General features: G+C 49.7%; 1 protein-coding gene across 7 annotated transcripts; it reads right to left on the bottom strand.

The window, feature by feature from the left end:
* Positions 1 to 902: 902 nt before the first annotated feature.
* On the bottom strand, positions 903 to 19,151 carry SLC25A42 (solute carrier family 25 member 42). Of its 7 annotated transcripts, XM_065042092.1 has the most exons (10): positions 19,012 to 19,042; positions 18,433 to 18,523; positions 10,848 to 10,975; positions 9,377 to 9,488; positions 7,637 to 7,662; positions 6,672 to 6,838; positions 5,901 to 6,017; positions 5,266 to 5,417; positions 4,554 to 4,875; positions 903 to 4,305 (listed from the first exon to the last, which is right to left on the bottom strand). In XM_065042092.1, exons 3-10 carry the CDS (start codon positions 10,929 to 10,931, stop codon positions 4,290 to 4,292), a joined length of 996 nt encoding a protein of 331 aa, XP_064898164.1. In that variant the 5' UTR covers positions 10,932 to 10,975; positions 18,433 to 18,523; positions 19,012 to 19,042; the 3' UTR covers positions 903 to 4,289. The 7 variants fall into 7 exon arrangements, with proteins under 7 accessions (XP_064898164.1, XP_064898162.1, XP_064898166.1 ...); XM_065042090.1 differs by lacking the exon at positions 18,433 to 18,523 and having other exon boundaries at positions 19,012 to 19,151; XM_065042094.1 differs by lacking the exon at positions 18,433 to 18,523 and having other exon boundaries at positions 10,848 to 10,970; positions 19,012 to 19,103.
* Between the last annotated feature and the right edge of the window lie 44 nt (positions 19,152 to 19,195).

Genomic DNA, 19,195 nt, shown 5'->3' with positions numbered 1-19,195 from the left:
TGAATCCAGCTCCGGTTGGCTGCAGAGTCCAGTCCAGGACTTTGGGTGCCGGCTCTGCAGTTGCTGAGACTCTCAAGATTGGTTTTGTATATTTTGTATTATTTTCTCTATTCTTATTAGTAGCATTAGTAAAACATAGTTAATTTTTCCAACTCTCTTCTCTCTGTCCTTCTTTCCCTCCCGATCGCCTGTCCTGAGTGGGAACGGGGGGAGAGGGAGGGGCAAAAGGGGGAAGTGGGGGGGAGAAGGGGTTAACAATACATCTGCCAGGGTTTTATTGTCACCCCGCAATCTTAACCCTCGACAACCCCCCAGGTCCCCCAGCCGCTCCCATCACACTTGTGCTCCAGCCCTTTCCCTTCTCTGAACTCACTTTCTTGGTGTGAGGAGCCCAAAACTGAGCCCAGGATTCAAGGTCTGGCCTCACAAAGCATCCGTGTCACGTCCCCAACTAGACACGAAATCAGCTGAAAGCCCCGAAAGCCCCAACAGCCGAGCAGCAGCCGGGGGTCCCCAACTTCGGGGACCGTGCCTAGGCCGACAGTGCCACCTGCTGCCACCGCACACCCGTCCCAGGCTGCGGAGCTGGGGACAAGGACAGCACAGGGCTCTGCTGCTGCTGAACCATCTCCAGAGCCGCTTGCCTTCTGTGGAGCTTTTCCAAACTTCCGTGCAAAGCCCAAAGCACCGAGCCCAGCGCTTTGTGGGGTGCTCCGTGCACAGGACACCTGCGGGGGTGGGGACACAGCCAGTCATATAATGCACCCCACGGTCACATACGGTACCCCCAGCCACAGCGCTCCCCCAATATTTAATCCCTCAGTAATTCCACCTGGATGCACCAGGCCCCTCTCTCTCACAACCAACATATAGTAGGAGACACCCTAAGAAAGCCTACAAAGTCAATTATAATTTTTTATTAAATATACATCCTCTCTTGGCACAAATCTTAAAATATATAAACATTATATAACAAAGTGTCTTCACTGCAATAAAATAGAACTCCAGATCCAAGAAAAAGCGGTCAAAAACCGACACGCACGCGTACACGCACACGCGGGTGGTGAGGACACGTCCCGACAAAAGGCATGGAACACTGTGCTGATCAATGCATAGACCACACGGGCAGCCAGCGGTGCTGGGAGACCCCGCGCCACGCGGCAGTTCGGGGGAGCAGCCCCTACAATAAAGAAAAGGCTGTTTTGTACCAGCCCCACGGACACGCGTGGGACGTGGCCCAGCACACCCCAGGATGGGCACCAGGCTCACTCCGGGTTGCCACGGCTCTTCCGTTTCAAGTTAAAGACACCAGAGGGTGAAGTGAAGTGAAGTGACGGAGCTCGGGTTCTAGTCGGAAGGCAAGAAGTGAACACAAGTACTGCTGTATTTCCACAGAAGCTATAAACCGGTTTGGAGAGCTGCCAGAGAAGGAAAAGCGCCAGGATGGACAAGTAGGTCACGAATGTTTTAAAAACCCCTCGTGTCCCATCATTTAGTGCCTTTAATTCCTGCCCCGTGCCCCCAGCAGCCCTGGCTGGGAGCGGGGAGCCAAGTTTGGGCATCCAAGGCTGCAATTTTGTCATTCTGGATGCGTTTCATCGGACCTGATTTTCTCGAAGTGCTGGTGCGGGAATGAAGGTGCAGAGCAGACAAGAAAAGAAAAGCACAATCGGATGTTTGGCGGTAACGCGTTAAGGAACAATGAGAAACATGACTTGAAAACAAAAGCAAGGAATTTGAGAGCAAAAATGAAAGATCAGGGGATCTGCGGTAGGGAAGAAGTTCTGAAGAAAGGAGGACTCGAGAATATTCCTGTTAGATTCGCCTCCTTTCCCAGAGCTAAAGGCAAAGGACCCTCCTGGGCAGCACAAAGCAGCGCCCAGGACTCCCGGGGCACCCGCTCCAGGCAGCACAGAGACTCGGAACACGTCTCAGTTCACACAAGCGTTAAGAGACGGGAAGAGAACGCTCTGTTTCTCCTCTTCTACATTCAAATCAGAGAAGAAGAAAACAAAGCTATTTAACCAACGCAAAGCACTAACACACAGTCACTCGGAACACTTTTTGCCCAAGAAACAAAAGCACCGAAACCATTACAGACTGAATTCAAAGATCCGTCTCTGAACAAACACTCAGCCTGCAAAACTTGGAAAAAAACCCACGTTTGGCTACAATTCCATTGAATTAAAATCAGGTGCAGTTGCTAATTAAGGAAGGACTTATCTGAGCCGAACGCTCCTTCCTCAGGCAGGACCGGGGGGGTTAAGCCACGCGGGTTTGGTGATGCTCAAATCTCACAAGATCTGCTGTGCTTGCCCCCCAGATGACCAACCGTACCGAACCTGGCACAGACCGCACACCCAGACAGACACACGGACACGCACATACGCACACTTGACTGCTGACACACCGGGTTGCTGGTTTACACCTCGTTTTTTGTGGTAGGATGCAAGTGCCTTAGTATTTCCCCACTGGGCCACACAGGGTAAAGACAAGAGCAGAAGTGAATGGGCTTCTCCATTGGAGAAAAGAAATCAGAGCTCTTGCAAAGGACCGAACAGAAATGTCGCCCGAACGAAGAGAACGGCCGAGCATCTTCCACCGGCGATGGGAGCAAAACGTACACAGAATTCATGGCTGTCATCTCTAAAGACTTAAAACAACACCTAATGTTTCCTTAATTACCAGGTAAATCAGTGGCTGCAGTCAAGTTTCACAATGGAAATAGTCATTTGTGGGCTTGGAGGCAGAAATTACTGAGGTCAGCACCCCGCCCATCCACAAGCATTGAAGTAGGATCGATACCACGCGCTCTGGGAACGACGGGCGCGCTGATACCTCAGTACGCTGGCTCTCCGCCATGGCCACCACATGGAAGTGTAGGTGCTCAACTCCTAGGGAAATATTTGGCATCAGAAGCAAATTACTCTCCAAAGAACAAGTGCAAAGACAAAAGGAAGGAGAAAGCTATTTCTACCAGTTGTGCAATTACCTCCATTCTCATTGACAAAGCCACGACTCAAGGCTCAAACTACAATGGCTACAATACATACGTCAGAAAAGGACAGATCTTCAATGAGGCCTTATTTTTCTTTCATACATTAGACTCTATCAGCTGGAAAGGGATTTTTAATCTTGCTTTATGTCATCTGATTCTCCGAGAAGTCTGAAGTTCGCTCTGACCTCTCTTGCACTCCAAATTTAATACAGGAATGGAACGTAACGGAAACCACCCCAAATCTTGATTTCCCTGAAGGCCGATTTGGAATAGAAACACTGGAAGGTACTTTACCGTTCACTTTCAAATTGCGACTGGAAGTGACTGGTGCTATATCCAGCTTCTGAGGGGCAATACTGGCTGTGGAGCACATGGACCCCAGAAGAGCTCTAGGAATCAAAGCAAGGGGGTTGAGGTGTGGACTAATGAGCGGAGGCGACACGACCGACGCAGCAGGTACCAGCAGACAAGGTTGTTCGGAAGCAGAGCCAACTCTGAGGCTGCACTCGACGGGCACGAACAGCCTTTGGGAAAAGCTTCGTCTGCGTCACACGCGTCTTTGAGATGTTTGTTCTTGCATCGCGCATAAAGCTGCAGCAACAATACTGAAGGATAAAACTGCTTTAAATGTCAAGCATGTAACACTTTTCCAGCGTACCAACACTACAGTCTGCCAAATCCTTAAAAGAAAAGCGCTGCCTTGAAGACCACGAGAACAACGGAAGGGTTTGGGTGGCCTGAAAGCTCTGCTGCAGTTTGACTCGGTCCAGTTTGTGAATCCTGCTCAACAACACTGACAATAAACGTGAGGAGTTGATTTACAGAACCGCTCGGAACTTTCCTCCCCTGCTGCCTACAGTCTTTGGTAATCTCAGAGCGACACTGCAAGTTTACGCAATAAAACTTGGAAGTGAAAAGAACATTTGAAAAAAAGGGCAGCGTTTCCAGCCAGAGCTCACCCAGAACAAAAGAACCGGACCTGTTAAATCCTGCTGTGTCCTGTTTTATGGAGACCGACGCTTACAGGCCGGGGAAATCTGGAATTCCCTGCAGATTAAGTGGAATATTGCACTTGGCAGGCTGCCTCCAGCTAACACGGGTTCCGACCAGGAGCAGCGGTCGCTTCCCAAATTCAGGGGATCATCCCCACAGCACCGAGTCCTCCCTTCCATCGTGCATCATCCGCTTTGTCTGCCCACAGACCCGGTGAGGAGCCGGCAGCAGCACGTGTTCCTTTGAGAGGCTCCGCTCCCGGCATCGAGGAGCAAACCAGAAGGGTGAGGCAGCTACTTTAGAGGGACTCGGTTCTGCAGAATGGTAAGGAGAGGTTTGTTTAGGAAAGGGTTATTTTCAGGTCGAGGTTTCCAAATAACTCAGAGGCTCATTAAAAAGGGAAAAAAAAAATCCAACAATAACAGAAGAAAAAACAACCAAACAAGAAAGGTAAGTTGTCAGCTGCAGGACAGCACGTACGCAGCGAGGGAACGCTAGCATTGCTCTTTCTACACGTGTTGTACTTTTCCCCAGCAAGGAGCTATGGGGATTAAGCTACTACCTTTCAACGTTAGTGCTGTGCTGTAATTTACGGAGAAGGATCTGCGTCAGGTCAAAGGTTGTGAAGCTTATTCCCACTGCAATCGGCCCTTTGACCCAGTTCATGCTGAGTCCTTTGTACAAGCCACGGATTAGTCCCTCTTCTCTGATAATCTCCTGCATGGTGAGAAGGATGGAACTGTACGTGTGTCCCATGACCCCCGCCGTCTGCATCCGTCGGCGAACCACGTCCAGGGGGTACGAAGCCGACTGGCCGATCAAACCGGCACAGGCACCAAACAAAAGCCGCTCCGGAGGGGATGGCTGCGATTTCCCACTGTGATCTGGGAAAGAGAAAGGAGCTGAGTGTAGAAAGCTTCTTGTAACGAACGCGCGATCAAGGTCAAGTGGGCTGAGAGCCAAGGAGAGCACAGAGCTCCCCGGAGGTCGTTCCCAACTCGGTTGGCAGCTGACTTGGTGTATCACCAAGTCCTCCTGCGCCCAGGGCTTGCGTTTCCTCGTTCCTCTGCAAGGCAGAGATGCTGCTTTTCTGCAGCTTGACTTCTCCACTGTCTGGAATTGGAGAGACGAGGGTACAAGGCATCCTCCACAAGCACAGAACTGTGCAATTGGCTCCAAGGCCAGCAAAAGGACTCGCACCACTGAATTCAAATACCCCAAACCAGCTAAAAGTCTGCACCATCTCACTGGAAAGCAAACCGAGTTGCCTTTACCTGCATGCAGCTTCTTCAGAGTCTCGTAGGTGAAGAAGCTAAGCCCAGCGTATGGAATCACCCCGAGGATGGTTGGCGTAAATCCCCTGTACAACGTCTTCAGTCCTTCCTCTCGGGATATTCGGACGAAGACATGAACAATGTTGCTGTACCTGGCACGGGAACACAGGAAAACCAAATCTGCGCTGGTTAGTGACTGCGCGCACCAGTAATATTTCCAACGGGACTTTCTGAAGGATCAACAATGAATTATTTGGCTCTGAGCTCATCAAACAGCTCAGAAGGGGTCTCAGAAGCCTGTCTGTACATGGAGAAGCCGGTCAGCGGCTCTGCCACAGCCCTGTCACGACACGCTGTCCTGTCTGTCAGGAGGCATCGTGCCAGCTGCCCTCCTCAAGAACCAACACCCAGGTTTTTACCACTGAGCTCTTTCAGTACCGATCTCCTCCCAGCCCCTGGACTAACCAGGAATCTGGTCATTTAATCAGCGCTCAGATCCCAGCCATTAAGAGGTTTATTACACCAAAGGCTCTGAGCAAGAAGTGACCCAGAAAACGGGAATAAAGTCATCTGACCTTAAAAGAAAGTTCTGTGTTTGTTCGTGGTGCTTGTACTTGCTTTCGTTAGGCACTTACATCTCCTTCGGCGTGACAGCCATTCGAGCACGGACCATATCCAAGGGGTAGGTTAACATGGCAGCCGTTGTGCCTGCCAGAGAGCCAGCAATGAATCGAGGAAAGGGTGTCAGCGCTCTAAAGTAAGGTGAGAGAAGAGACCAAACAGATCACCTGGAGATGGAAACGCTCCGTGGCTTTTGAGGATGGCTCTACTCTATCAGCTCCTGAATCCCTTCCCTGCCTGTGGACTCAAAGAGGTGGGCGGGCGGGGGTTGAAGCGGCTGTGCTTTGCCACAGCCAGTCCAGACACAGGGAAATATTATTAGGAAACGTCTTTTGAGGACAGCAAGCCTGACCTGAGGCGTCTCAGACGCTACGTGGCCAAGAGCAGGAGGCTCAGGCCACACGCACGGCTCAGATAACAGCGCAAGGCTGGATCTTGCTGCTTCTCCTGCACAGAAAAGCTCTTTGTTTTGCCTGCCCGCTCTCAGCACGGGGAAGCGCTAACTCAATGTCTAGGCCACTTCTTGCTCACGCCTCTAGAAGACGGGGTCGTCTCCTCCCAAAGATCTCCCCTGTGCAAGACAAGAAGCTCAGCCCTTTGCTTAACCCCCTCACACCCTGTTCCACAAAACCACAATGAGAGGGGCTGCCAGAACGCTGCACCAACAGAGCTTTCAACCCGGCAGAATTTCTCTGCGCAACGCGGAGAAACGCGCTCCCTCCCTGCAACCTACGGCCCCACAAAGCGCTCCGTCCTGCTCTGCAGGGATGGAAGCTGTGTCTTACTTTCCCTGGAAGCCGTAGTAACTCCCCAGGAGCTGCTTGTACTCCTCGTGCGCGCAGAACTGGATGGCGGCGTAAGGGATGACGCGGACCATGGTGGCGGAGTTCCCTCGCCAGAGGCTCCAGAGGCCTTCGTTGAGGTAGGTGCGATAAATCAGCCTGTAAGCCTCCTGCGGGCAAGCGGAGCAAAGGTCAGCCACGGAGATCATGATAAGAGGGAGTCCAAACAATAGAGGAGGGGGAAAAGGTGACCCTATGGCTTAACCTTTCCAAATCCTCCTTCCCACCCCGACCGCAGCAAAGCTGGTATCAGCTGTTCACGCTCTCCGCGCTGACTTCAGAGTGAGACGACTAAAACCTCTTCTCTGGGGAGACTAAATCAGATACATGAGCGTGAAAAAGAACCTGAGTCAGGAAGGGAGAGTTTTAGATTCAAGACATCTTCATTTACCCTCCATGGGCAAGGCTGGGCTGCTGTTTGCAAGCCATTCATCTCACCCCAAATTAATCTTCTTAGCATAAGACAGAAACATTTGGATGACACATATTAGCACGGAACACATGGAATGCACACACAAGATGTTCAGCGAGCCATCAGCTCCCAAATTCACATTTCCTATATACCCTGAAACAACTCCAATGGTGTGTGGGGGAGGAAAACATGCACTAAAGGAGAAGCTCTAACAAAACAAGTCCCTGGTGATGCCACAACACTTCGTAGGCCCTGGAGCGTGAAAAAGGACCAAGGCCCTTCCATCCTGCGCACTGCACAAAGACATGAAGAACGAGCGCTGTCCTAAGGAGCGTTATAAACAGCGCTGTTTCCAGCCTTCCCCTCTGCGCTGTGAGTGCTGCTACTAAAAACCCAGCAAGAAAGTTCAATAAATACAAATAAAAGATGCTGTTGGGGCTGTTACTACCATTAATCAAACACTTCAGGTCAACAGGAGACAGACACATCACCTCACCTTGGCAGAGAATCTTTTGGAAGACACTAAAAAGAAAAAAAATGAGCGTTAGGTCTTGCAATACATTTAGATGGATTAAATAAACCTTACGGGCATTTTATCTAAGGGATAAAAATAGAGGCAAAAGAATTAATGCAAGAGGAAATAAAGATTCTTCGCCATAAACAAAGACTTTCCACAGGTGAGCGCTCCCAAACTCGCTTCAGCACATAAACCCATTCTTCCATCTAGTTATGAAAACGCTCGGCTTCTGTCACACTTCTTTCTTTAAAGCGCTAAAAATAAATGAATAAATTAAAGAACTGTAAAAAAAAAAACCCCAAACAAAACTGCACCGACCACTTATTCGAGCAGATTCCCATCCACGGGTTCCAGACCAGTGGCAGAAGCAGCAAACAGGGCTGTTCAGCGGGGGCTCCACGCAAGAACGGTTTCAGCCCAGCAAACCGCCAAACGAGCACTCGGCTTCTCTCCCCGCCTGCGCCCAGACTGACAGCATCTCTCTAACTGCACAATACACGAGGCGTTTGCAAGCGAGATTTACTTGGCATACAGCAGCTCTGCTCCTAACGCTCCTCCGGCGGGAGGGAAACCCAGGCTAAGACCTGAGCAGCAACGCTAATGAAACGTGGTTCCAATTAAGCGTGTATTGCAGCTTCTTTCAAACTCCTTTGAGACTTGGAACCTCTCAAGTGTATCAAACTATCGCATGCAAATGTATTTTCACCACGCTGCTCCTTTATGCAATTCAACGCTTTTCTTTTGTCTTTTTTTAACAAATAAAAACACTTCCATAACCAACTGCAGATGGATCCGCAATGGCAAAGAGCTCTTGTCCCTCTCGCACAGCAAAATTCTTCTGTCTCCAGATCAAGAAACAACCTTCCCAGCTCCTAAAGCAAAGATGCTTCACTCTGGTGCCTGTTTATGAAGCAGGAAAAACCTTTAGAGGAGCAAGAGACTAAGAAATCCATTAGATACCAAGAAACTGGTCAGAACGGGCAAGCTTGAGTCATCTCCTTTGCAGCCCATTTAATGGGCCAAACCAAACAGGTCTTGTTGTAAATGTCGACCTGGTTTGTTCTGGTGGAAAAGCACCAGCAGCTGCTCACAGACGTGATCCCGGCCCAGGGTTCAGCTCCCTCCAGCTGCACCCCCCATCTATATCCCAGAGCTCAGCCCCTGGAAATCATGTCAAATGAAAGTCAATTCAAAATTAAATCTCATGCAGGGATTAGATTAAACCTGCCCAATTCATTTAATCTGGGACATCAACCAGATTTAAAACCCTCGGCCTCACCAAATGTTTGCTGTATGAACGGTCTGTGCTTTCCCTTCCAGACAATTAGTGTGACCGGCACAGGAACGGAGCAGAGCCCACGATGGGGCTGAACCCCAAATCCCGCTAAACGTGCCACAATTTTCCATTCCAATTTGCTGAATTTCATCTTTGGTTACACAGGGGCTGTATGACACAACGCTGGGTATGCCAGCTTCAATGCATCTTGCAGTACTTTCCGTAATTAACTCCAACCAAAACAATTCAGCTGGAATACAACGCAACTCTCAGTAGAAAGACACTGGAGCAGGCACGGCCTGGCGTCCGGCCTCTAGCAAAAACCCAGACAGCTCAATTACCTCCCTCCAGCGTCACCACCTCACCTTATATCGCTCCTTTCCCCTTTCTTGTTGCTGCTAATGATAAAGTAAAAGCACTTTGCAAAAGCCAACGGGACTCACCTTGAAACATGATTTTTGTTCTGTCCAGTGGAGCTACTGCAGTTTTAGCAACAGCACCGGCCAACGCACCAGACATCAGGGAGTTGAGCACCTTCTTGTTCTCCTGGTTGCCCTAAAAGAAAGCAGTGTTCAGTATAACATGGTCAATCCTAAGCAAAATTGTCATATTTTACCTTTGCTGCAGCATCTACCCCGTCTCGGGGTCAAAATTATCTTCAAGATCTTAAGTGCAGGAAATTCCTGGTTAGACCATGAAGAATAATTAGACTCGTCTGCCAAAACGCAAAGCTCCAAGGTCTGCCCCTCATAGACGTACCGTTCTCTCCCTGTCCACACCTCTCAGAGCCGAGCCACCGCCCCATGTACAGAAGTTCCCTTCCTGCCCTCCCAGCAACACACAAGCCCTATTTCCACACTGTTCCCAAGATTCTAAGAATAAATCAAGGCAGGTTCCCTACTGTGATAAATGGAATGGGAGTGTTTTTGTTATTGACATTCCTGCCACAGCTCGTATTTATAAAGCAGCTATCTTCTGGTAACACACGGGCAGAAGGCAAGTAAACGACTTGAAATCTAACCCACGAAGGTTACGGACTGCAAGACAAGTCAAGACATGGCTCAAGAATGCTAACTTTTGATACGCTTTGTGTTTTCATGGAAGAGCCAACATTTTTCTTTTTCTCAGACTGCTTCCCAGTTCCGAAGTTCACGTTTATTACCAAAATACGTGATTCAGTCCCATTTTCCACTCCAATCTTTGCCTGGCTGATGCTAAACACAAGAGTAGCCCCACAAAGCGTGAACCTCAGCCTGAGCTCTGCTCTAAACCAGACCAAGGTTCAGCATCTCTTCCCGTGTTTCTAGCAGGTGCCCAGTGACAGCAACACGAGCCACATGTGGCTCTCTTCCCAGCGCCGCCACCGAAGACATAACAAGCCACAACCTTGAACATGGAACGCAGCCCTGCCTGCCCGTCAGCTGTGAGCAACGCCCAGACTCTTCCCAGCGGGCAGAAACCTCTCAGCTACCATCAGAGAACGCAAAACTTACACTTTATGCAGCTTTCACATACACTACAGCTCTCGGAGGATCCACAGCTCGAATCCCACAGAGCTACTTGTTTTCTAGAGCAGCCACACAGCGTTTCTCTCCAACCCATCACAGGGACCCCACAACTTCTCGCCCACCCATTGCAGGGACCCCACAACTTCTCGCCCACCCATTGCCCGGACCCCACAACTTCTCGCCCACCCATCGCAGGGACCCCACAACTTCTCACCCACCCATCGCAGGGACCCCACAACTTCTCACCCACCCATCGCCCGGACCCCACAACTTCTCACCCACCCATCGCAGGGACCCCACAACTTCTCACCCACCCATCGCCCGGACCCCACAACTTCTCGCCCACCCATTGCCCGGACCCCACAACTTCTCGCCCACCCATTGCCCGGACCCGAGAACGTCTCACCTCTGGCGGGAGGTGGGTTGGCGTAGTTGGCTCCGCATCCTGCCGTTTGAAATCCACTTGACCTTCTCTCACACCATTACCCATACCAGTCGCGCTTGCAAGTGGGCAGAAGAGCTACGGCTCCTGAACTGAAAACAAGGAGGAAGCAAGAATTAGCGTCAAAAGTAGAAAATATGCAAGTAGTAAAAAGCTTGTAGAGGAAGGAATAGCGACCTACTCCCAGGGCCATTTTCAGTAGGAAAACCTGCATCCCAAGCGCCCAGCTGAGGAGCATTTCCACCTTCCCAGCATTATTCCCTTCCTTTAATGTGCAAGTGTATGCGTGGGGATACTTGGGTGCTATGTAAAAACCATTTCCATCATATTTACTCTTTTGAACCTACAAGGAGCTCAGCTCCAAGCTACACCACCAAAATATCCATGATTTCTAGAGAGAAGAATCAGATTCTCCTCTGTTCTCTCCCATCTCCTACAGTGAGGATTTGGGTTGCTATTTGCTCTGAGCATCTAGATATCGGAGAAGGCATACAGAAATTTAAAACCCAGCCTTGGAAAATGGAAAAAACTAGTCACAGCAGTAAGTCCTGCGAGGCCGTCATGAGCAATGGGAGGTTATTTTAGGAAGCGGATAGATCCGATGCCTCACACGTGCCATAAAGGCTATTTTGATGACGCCAGCGATTCGACTGCAAGCAGCACGGCGGTGATTGCAGAGCTCCCTTTCCTCCCGGTCGCAATGCACACGTGCTCGCAGCTGCTGAATCGGAGCAGTTTGCGCAGGTATCTCTTGCTGTGACATGTGTTTGCTCTGTGAAAGGCAAGGTCAGCCTAACCTCAGCTGCAGAGTAGAATGGTTTAAATAGAAGATATCACTCCAGCATCTTTCTAATATTTCTGCTTTTTGTCATGCAATTTTTTCATCCTTAAATATGCAGAAATTAAAGAGCTCGAGTCCAACAAACTCGGAACAGAAAGGCGGCCCCTCCGGGTTCTCAGTCTCTTCCCAAACGGGCTGTGGAGCCACAAAGATCAGTTTTCTAAGCCACGAGGCTGCTCAGCTCTCACATCTCTCCTTTGATAGCTTCCTTCCGAGGAACGCGGGACGAGGAAACCCAAATCACTCCCCAGTTCTGCCGCGTCCTTCTCACGCATCCTCCAGCAAGATACTTCACCCATCCCCTCCGATGCCCGGGAAACCCTGGGCACAACCTCTTGCCAACTTGGAAAGCCCATCTCATTACTACTTCTTTTCCTTTCTAACAATCTCCAGACAGCACATGCTTGTCAGCACCTTTCATTCTTGCCAACCTATTCCCCCCCCGCATCGCTCTCATAAATTAGTGCCAGACCTCACTTTGCAAACCCCTGGGCTGCAGCAGCGACGTTGGCGCGGGGCCGGAGCAGCTTTGCCGGTGCCCGTGCGTGAGCGGTTCGTGACGACGAAGCTCCGCACGACCCGTGTGCCCAGTCCCGGAGAGGACAAACGCACCCGGGTGTCTCTAGCACCAGACAACGCTCGCTGGAGCTTTGGGGAGACGTAGAGCAAGGCGCTTACAACTCCTGTTTGGGAAGAGGAGATCGCAGGGTGTTGCTCGGAGAGTAGTAACTTCAAATTGTAACGAAAGAGAACATCTGATGGTCCAAAATCCAACCTAAGCGGTGGCACTTCGAGAGTTCTGTCGCATCAGACCACGGGAAGAAAAAGTCCCGTAAGGACCAGACCTAAAAATGGTTCATAACACTACAGAGCGGAGCGCTTCATTACATTATTCTGAAGAATACAGACTACTGATTATTTCTAATTACCATCTGCAGTTACTTCCTTCCCTTCTTATCTCAGGTACCTGGGAAATGTATTGTAAAACAACGCCTTTCAGCAAAAGCAGGGAAGAGATCACAGGTAGAGATATTACCCTGGCTGCCGCCAATAAGGAAATGTAGGTCACAGCGGCAGATTTCTCTCTCCCCAAAATAAGCCCACGAAAATAGAAATCATGCTAAAGAGCTTAGGAATGCAATACGCAACTTTATTTTAAAACATCATTTTGAAAGATGATTGAGAGAGATCACCAAAAGGCAATCTTAAAAACTCAGCCAATGGTATTAAGCCCATGTACATGCATAAAGCTGATATCCATTTACTCAACAATATTCTCTTTCATCCTATTCAGACACATCCTCCGCTTTTATTTTTAGTGCCCAATGCCCTGATCTTACAAACACCTGTTTGTACGCTCAGTTTTACACATTAAACTGCCCACATGCTCTACAGAAACACAGCCTCTAAACTCGCAGAGGCTGAAATGCAAAAACAGCATTTATTATTTTAATTCCCATTTGCTCAGTGCAAAGCAATGCAGCTCTATTTTACTTTGGCATTGGGCTGGATTCTGATGCCGCTGAGTTACTAATTGAATTCAGGCTGTTTTGACCGATGGTGGACGCTGGAGCCACAGGGAAGGGCGTTTTGCTTTCAGATTTGGTGTGAATCCGGAGCGCCTGCCCATGAGAAGCCCGACATCATTCTGCACGCACAGCCATCTGACTTGCTCATTAAATAATCCACTGAAACCCAACACGGAGCAGCTGGATATTGGTTAAATCCGCGTATTTTGTAGAGCTCCATAGCCAGCCATCAGTTGTGTTTACAAAGCCACAGAAAACAAGAAGAAAAAAATCACTGCAGATTAGATTTTTGTTTTTAATAAAGCACTTCTGAGTGACTTTATTGCAGCTACACCAGCCCTTGGCACACACCTGGATCCGGCCTCCCCAGAACGACGTGGTGCAGAGGAAACCCTCAGAGGACAGATAATCAGAAAGCAAAACTGCTGGCGAAGGCGAGTTCCAAAGTTAGAGAGGTTTAATGAGTAACACACACTGTGCTTCTACAACAAAACCCACGGCGGTGCATTGAAAGTATAAAGCGCTTAACTCCGGCGTCCAGTTTGAAGCCCGTCAGAAAACGCCGCTCAGCCACGCTAATTCGGTCACGGATTAAAGATTAGTCACCAAATTGCAGAACAGGGGAGCTCAGGCCCCTCGTTTCTGGCTGGGGCATCTCAGACTGACGAACCGATTTGTGCTGGTCCTCTGAGCCGCTTTCTAGGCACCTTCCAACAACCGCAGAAACACCTGTGCTAAAACGAGTTCCATTCCCCGCACAGAATACGCATTAAAAACTAGAGCGCCGTTGTTTTTCTCCTCCACGTTCCCCCAGCTCTCTCCGGCGGCACTTAACGAATACCTGAGCCTGCTCAATCAAGCTGTCAAATTGAGTCTCTGACAAGCGAGACGTTCTGCTTCTCTTGGTGCTGATTCTGATTAAAAGGACAGGCGAGACAGAATCGAGTTATTCGGATGCTCAAAACAACCTACTTGGAAGAACGTCCTACAGGCAGGTGCCAGTTTATTGCCCAAGGCGGGGTGGGGGTTCAGATTAAAACCAGTTCTAGCCGTCCGAGCCACTCATGAACCCACCACGCTGCATTTCAGCTATTTCAGTTGAACACACTTTAAATTACATGGTCTGAAGATAATTAGTTCCTTAGCAGGAGAGTCAGGGATGAGCAACGCAACTAAGAAATATGCACAAATTCTCTGGTTAGGGTGTGCATAATTAAAATCGCATTACTAAATAAAGGCTTGCAGATAATTATACAGCTCCATATTTCAAAATTAGACCTTATTTAAAAGTTTGGTTTCACCTCATCGCAGATTGCGCATTACCACGCAGTCAGAACACAGGAGCAACCTGGGCACCCAGCCCAGAGATGGGCGCGCAACGTGTCATGACCCAAACCCATGTTTGCCTGATATTGTCCTGTGGAATTTAGACCTGTCACACGACACGGTGACTTTGGGAATAACACAATTTATCCTGCAAGAGGAGCAGAGGCACCGCAAAGCAAACAGCACCATCAGCTCTCTGAATTGGCTAAAAAGAGGGTGGGTTTTTCCTTGGACGACCACAGCAGTAATTATAAAAGTGGGTTAGAGCTGCCAGGACTCGATGCCCATAAAATGCACCATATTCATAAAACAGGCAGGAAAAAGTTGGTCCGGCTCTCCGCTTGCCTCTAATCGTCACCAAATAGAAGTAACTGCTGCCAAGGAGGTAAAACGAGGTACATACAGAAATGGAGACTTTTTGATTCAAGAACTGGGAGTTGTAGCACACATACAGCTCCCAGGCATCAGTTACACAAACTGGGCTCACAGCTCATCTCTGGGGCAAAATTTCCACTTCATTCAGGTAAAGTCACTTATATGACTCCGTATGTACCTTGTATGACTCCGTATGTACCAGCTTGCCTCGTTACTCAGCTCTCCGGTTCCTAATTTTTTGTTATTGTCGTGTCATTATCATCACTAATGAAAGCCTACAATTAAACTGGGAAAAAGAAAACCAAGGGAGTTCCTGCAGAAATTTTCACCCGTTTTCCCATGCTCAAGTTAAGCGGTACCCAGGGAAGCTGCTCAATTAGGTTTCCTTCAATTATTACTGTTAAACTGAGCAATTGAGCCTGACAGAGAAAGAGATGTGGTAAGAGCTGAGATTACCGCAGCCTTAAATCCAGCCTTGGAGCAAAAGCATCACAGAAAATCACAGAAAAAAGGGCTGAATCACTCAGAACGGGGATGAACTCAACTAGATGGCCCCTTGAGGTCTGTCTTTGCCTTCCAGTTTGATTAAGCCCTTAAAAATCAAAACCAGATATGCCCTGAAGACCCAACTCTCTTCAGTCACATTCATCTCTCGGTTGCATATAAATCTGATCCCCAAACATCAGCTATGAACAGCCCGTTGCGTTTCTTCCTTTAGCAGTCCCTACAGAAACCGTTAGCGTCATTTTATAAAGAATCATTGGCTAAAAGACTCACTAAATTACAATATCTGGAAGAGGTGGGTTTTTTACGTGCCTTCTCAGCTCCAATATACAAAACAAACGTTCCTCCTGCCTCCCTCAGCCTGCCAATAAAACTGAGGATAAAGATACAAACTCTTTGCGTGGTTTTAGATAATCTGGCTTGAATTAAGCCTGCTGGTGAACGCTGAGAAATGGTTAAATCTAAACCTCTGCTGTATTATTATTCAGAGGAGTCCAGGAGACTCGCATTTGGAACCAAGCTGGGAAGGAAGGCAGGAGCCGCGGAACAGAGCGAATCTTGGCAAGAAAACACAGCGCTTCATTCTTTGCTTGCTGAAAGAAAACTCTTGCTGGGAACACCTCAGCTCTGCTTCCCACAGCCAACAAACGAAGAGCGGCTCTTATCTGGAAGGCAGATAACGGGTTTTTCTGGGGGAAAACGGAGCGTTTAAACCAGGGGGTGGGATCACAGGGTCCTCTGCTGAACCCGCTCCAGCCGCCCGGCTGCGATCACCGTCCTTCGGGAGCAGAGAAACAAATACATAACCACACACACAACGGCCCAAGCATCCTGAACAGCTTCAATACTCCTCTCAAAAGCTATTTTTCAAAGGTAATGGCATAAAATACAATAAAGTATTCTATCTGGGCGCTCGGTTCGCAGGTCTCCTCAATGCAAGTTTTCCCATAGATCTACATGGCAGATACAGTCACCTGAATGTCACACACGAGGTCCCAAAGCGACACATCCCAGCACAGGCGATTCTTTGGAATACAAGTAACCCCCAGTCAATACACCAGTAATCTTTGGCAGGAGCTATTTCAACACAACAACGGATAATTAGGATCTCAGTTCTAAAACCCCAGCAGTTTAAATTGCCTATGCAAAAATAAAAGGAAAAGAAAGAATTAAAATCGTCCATCACTAAGCAGAATGATCCACAAGTGGGCCAAGCAGGTGTAATTTCTTCATGCTTTCCCATTGACTGGATGGGGTCATGCCAGACCACGATTTACCCACCCCGCTGTCTGTACTCACTCTATATCATACAAAAATTAACACAAAGTTAAACATAACTCAGTTTGGCCAAACATGCCAATTAAGTTTGATTACGAGCAGCACTAACACATGAGAAAGACACACCTTCATCATTAACTGCACCACTGCAGGAGTAGCGGATTTAAAGTGCAACTAGAGAGCAAAGAATTCCTGCAATGCTCGTTTATTTTGTGACCTGGTCAGCTGTTTGCATTCCAGTTCATCTCTCCATACAGCACAAAAAGGAATCTCCGTTTGTAAGAGAGCTACCAGGGTAGTTATATATCACCTGGAAAAGAGAACAGCCCTACAGTGTGAAGTATTGGTCCCAGTTTCATACAAGGAAGGTACAAATCACCTTCCTACAACTAGCAGCAAAGTGACTAGAATAAAATGATTGCTGGTTCCTGAGCTTTTTTCTAACAGCAAACCTGCCTGACCTGTACCCAGCCCGTCTGCTTCACCAGGAAACCACGCGTTGGTGCTCACCTTGTGTTTTATGCAACCTCTCAAAGCCAAGTTTGACACATCAGGTATTTCTGAACGGTGCGCTCGCGATGGGGACTGAGTCAGTGCTCTAGCTGCAGGTCAAGCAAAAAGAAACGATTGCAGCTCCTGACTCATACTGCTGCGCTATCAAGAGCTGAAATTCCCCCGCCTGAAGCAATCGCTGGGGCCAGAGAGTTCCTGCTGAAATCCAACACCAAGGGCGGCCCCGTCCCCCTCCGCAGCAGCTCTCGGGACCAACATCCAAAGGTCCTAAACAACGATTTTCGCTTGCTGAAGGAAAGAAAAGTAAGTGTTGAGTATCCACAGGTCTAATAGAATGTAAAGATGCTCAGAGTTACTCAGAACCCAGCTCTGGTGTTTTAGACACCCAAACACAGGATTATTTATAAATCCGTTCACCCACAGGTTGTTGGTATGATACTGACCCTCTGGTACCTTATCCCACAGTCTCTCTTCCCTCAGCTGTTTTCTAACACCCACAGACATCTCTTCTGTTCCTTTACACACAAACCTTCTCCCAAATCGAGTCATTTAAAAACCAGAATGTTTCCAAAACACTCTAAATTCTTCAAACCACAGGAAAACATTGGAGGAGCACACAACCTCCAAAAAAAGCTTTGCAGCTTATGCGACCATGAAGCAGGAGAACCTGCTTTTGTTAGCACAAAAAAAGAGCCAAGCGATGGCAGAGTCCAAACGTACGCTGCGCGGTTTGACAGCCTAACAGCCAGCAGGAAAGAGAGTCGACAAACGCAAACGCATCTTCAGCTCCTCCCGACTTCGGGGGAACACAGGTTTAATGTCAACAAAACAACTGCAGCACCAACTGCTTCACCCTGCGGTACCGCGAGTTAGAGAAGACAGAATAGCGTTTATTAACCCTGCACAATCATTTCCAGCACTTGCCACGTGTCTTTTTATGTTACAACTTAAACCAAGACTCTTCTCCCATTTCACACTTGAAGGCAAAGGATGAAAGTCACCCCTGCTCTGTGACTTTTTGCTTACGCCGAAGGAGGAGAGAAGCAGAAGACAGGTTTAATGCCTTCCACACCCTCTGCTATTCACCCGTCAGCAGAGAAACACGAGCCCGCCTCACTCTCAGGTTCACATCAACTTAAAGAAAATTAACAACAAAAATAAAAAATCACACCCAAGCGCACACCTGGAGACACACGTTCAGCTCTGATCAACAGACTCTGAAGGGGAAGAGGAGCCCGTCGCGCCTCACACACACACGCTTCGCATCTGAGACGCTGGCAAGGCAGATGACAGTGGGGACAGGGGGGACAAGGGGAGACAGTGGGGACGGGGGTCAGAGGGGTTGGCAGAGGCGGGCAAGAGGAGCCGCGGGACAGGCGGGCAGGGGCCGGGCAGGCGGGCAAGACACGGAGCAACAACCGGGCAGCGCGACCCGGGGCCGGGCTGGGCCTCCGGCGCGGTGCCGCAGCCCGGCGGTGACCACGGCAAAGGCCAGCACCGCTCCCCCCCGAATTCCAGGAGGCGGCGGCGGAGCCAGAACCCCACCGGCCCCGGCCACATCGCCGCGACAGGACGGAGGGAGACGGGGGGCGAAGCGGCGGTGACCCCGGGGGAGGCCGCGGCAATGTCACCCGGCCCCCGCTACACCGCGACACGGCCCGGGAGCGCCCAGCCCTCAGGCTCGAAGCCACGGGAATGGGCGCCCGGGGTCGTGTCAGCGCCTGCCGCGGGGCGGAGGGGCCCGGGGCCGGCCCGCACCTACCGGCTCCGCTCCGCGCTCGGCGCCGCCTCAGCCGCTGTCTCCCCGCGGCCGCCAGGCCTCCCTCTCCCCCGCTGCGCCCCTGAGGAGGCGGGGCTTGTGCTGACGGGCGGCCAATCCCCGCGACGGGGGCAGTACCGAGCGTGGGGAGTGGCTGCGCGGGCGAAGACAGGCGGTGGCGGCAGCC

Source organism: Columba livia, chromosome 27, assembly GCF_036013475.1.
Source record: "Columba livia isolate bColLiv1 breed racing homer chromosome 27, bColLiv1.pat.W.v2, whole genome shotgun sequence".
Classification (NCBI taxonomy): domain Eukaryota; kingdom Metazoa; phylum Chordata; class Aves; order Columbiformes; family Columbidae; genus Columba; species Columba livia.
Note: the sequence above shows the minus strand (reverse complement) of the source record. Positions and strands in the feature narration are given on the sequence as shown.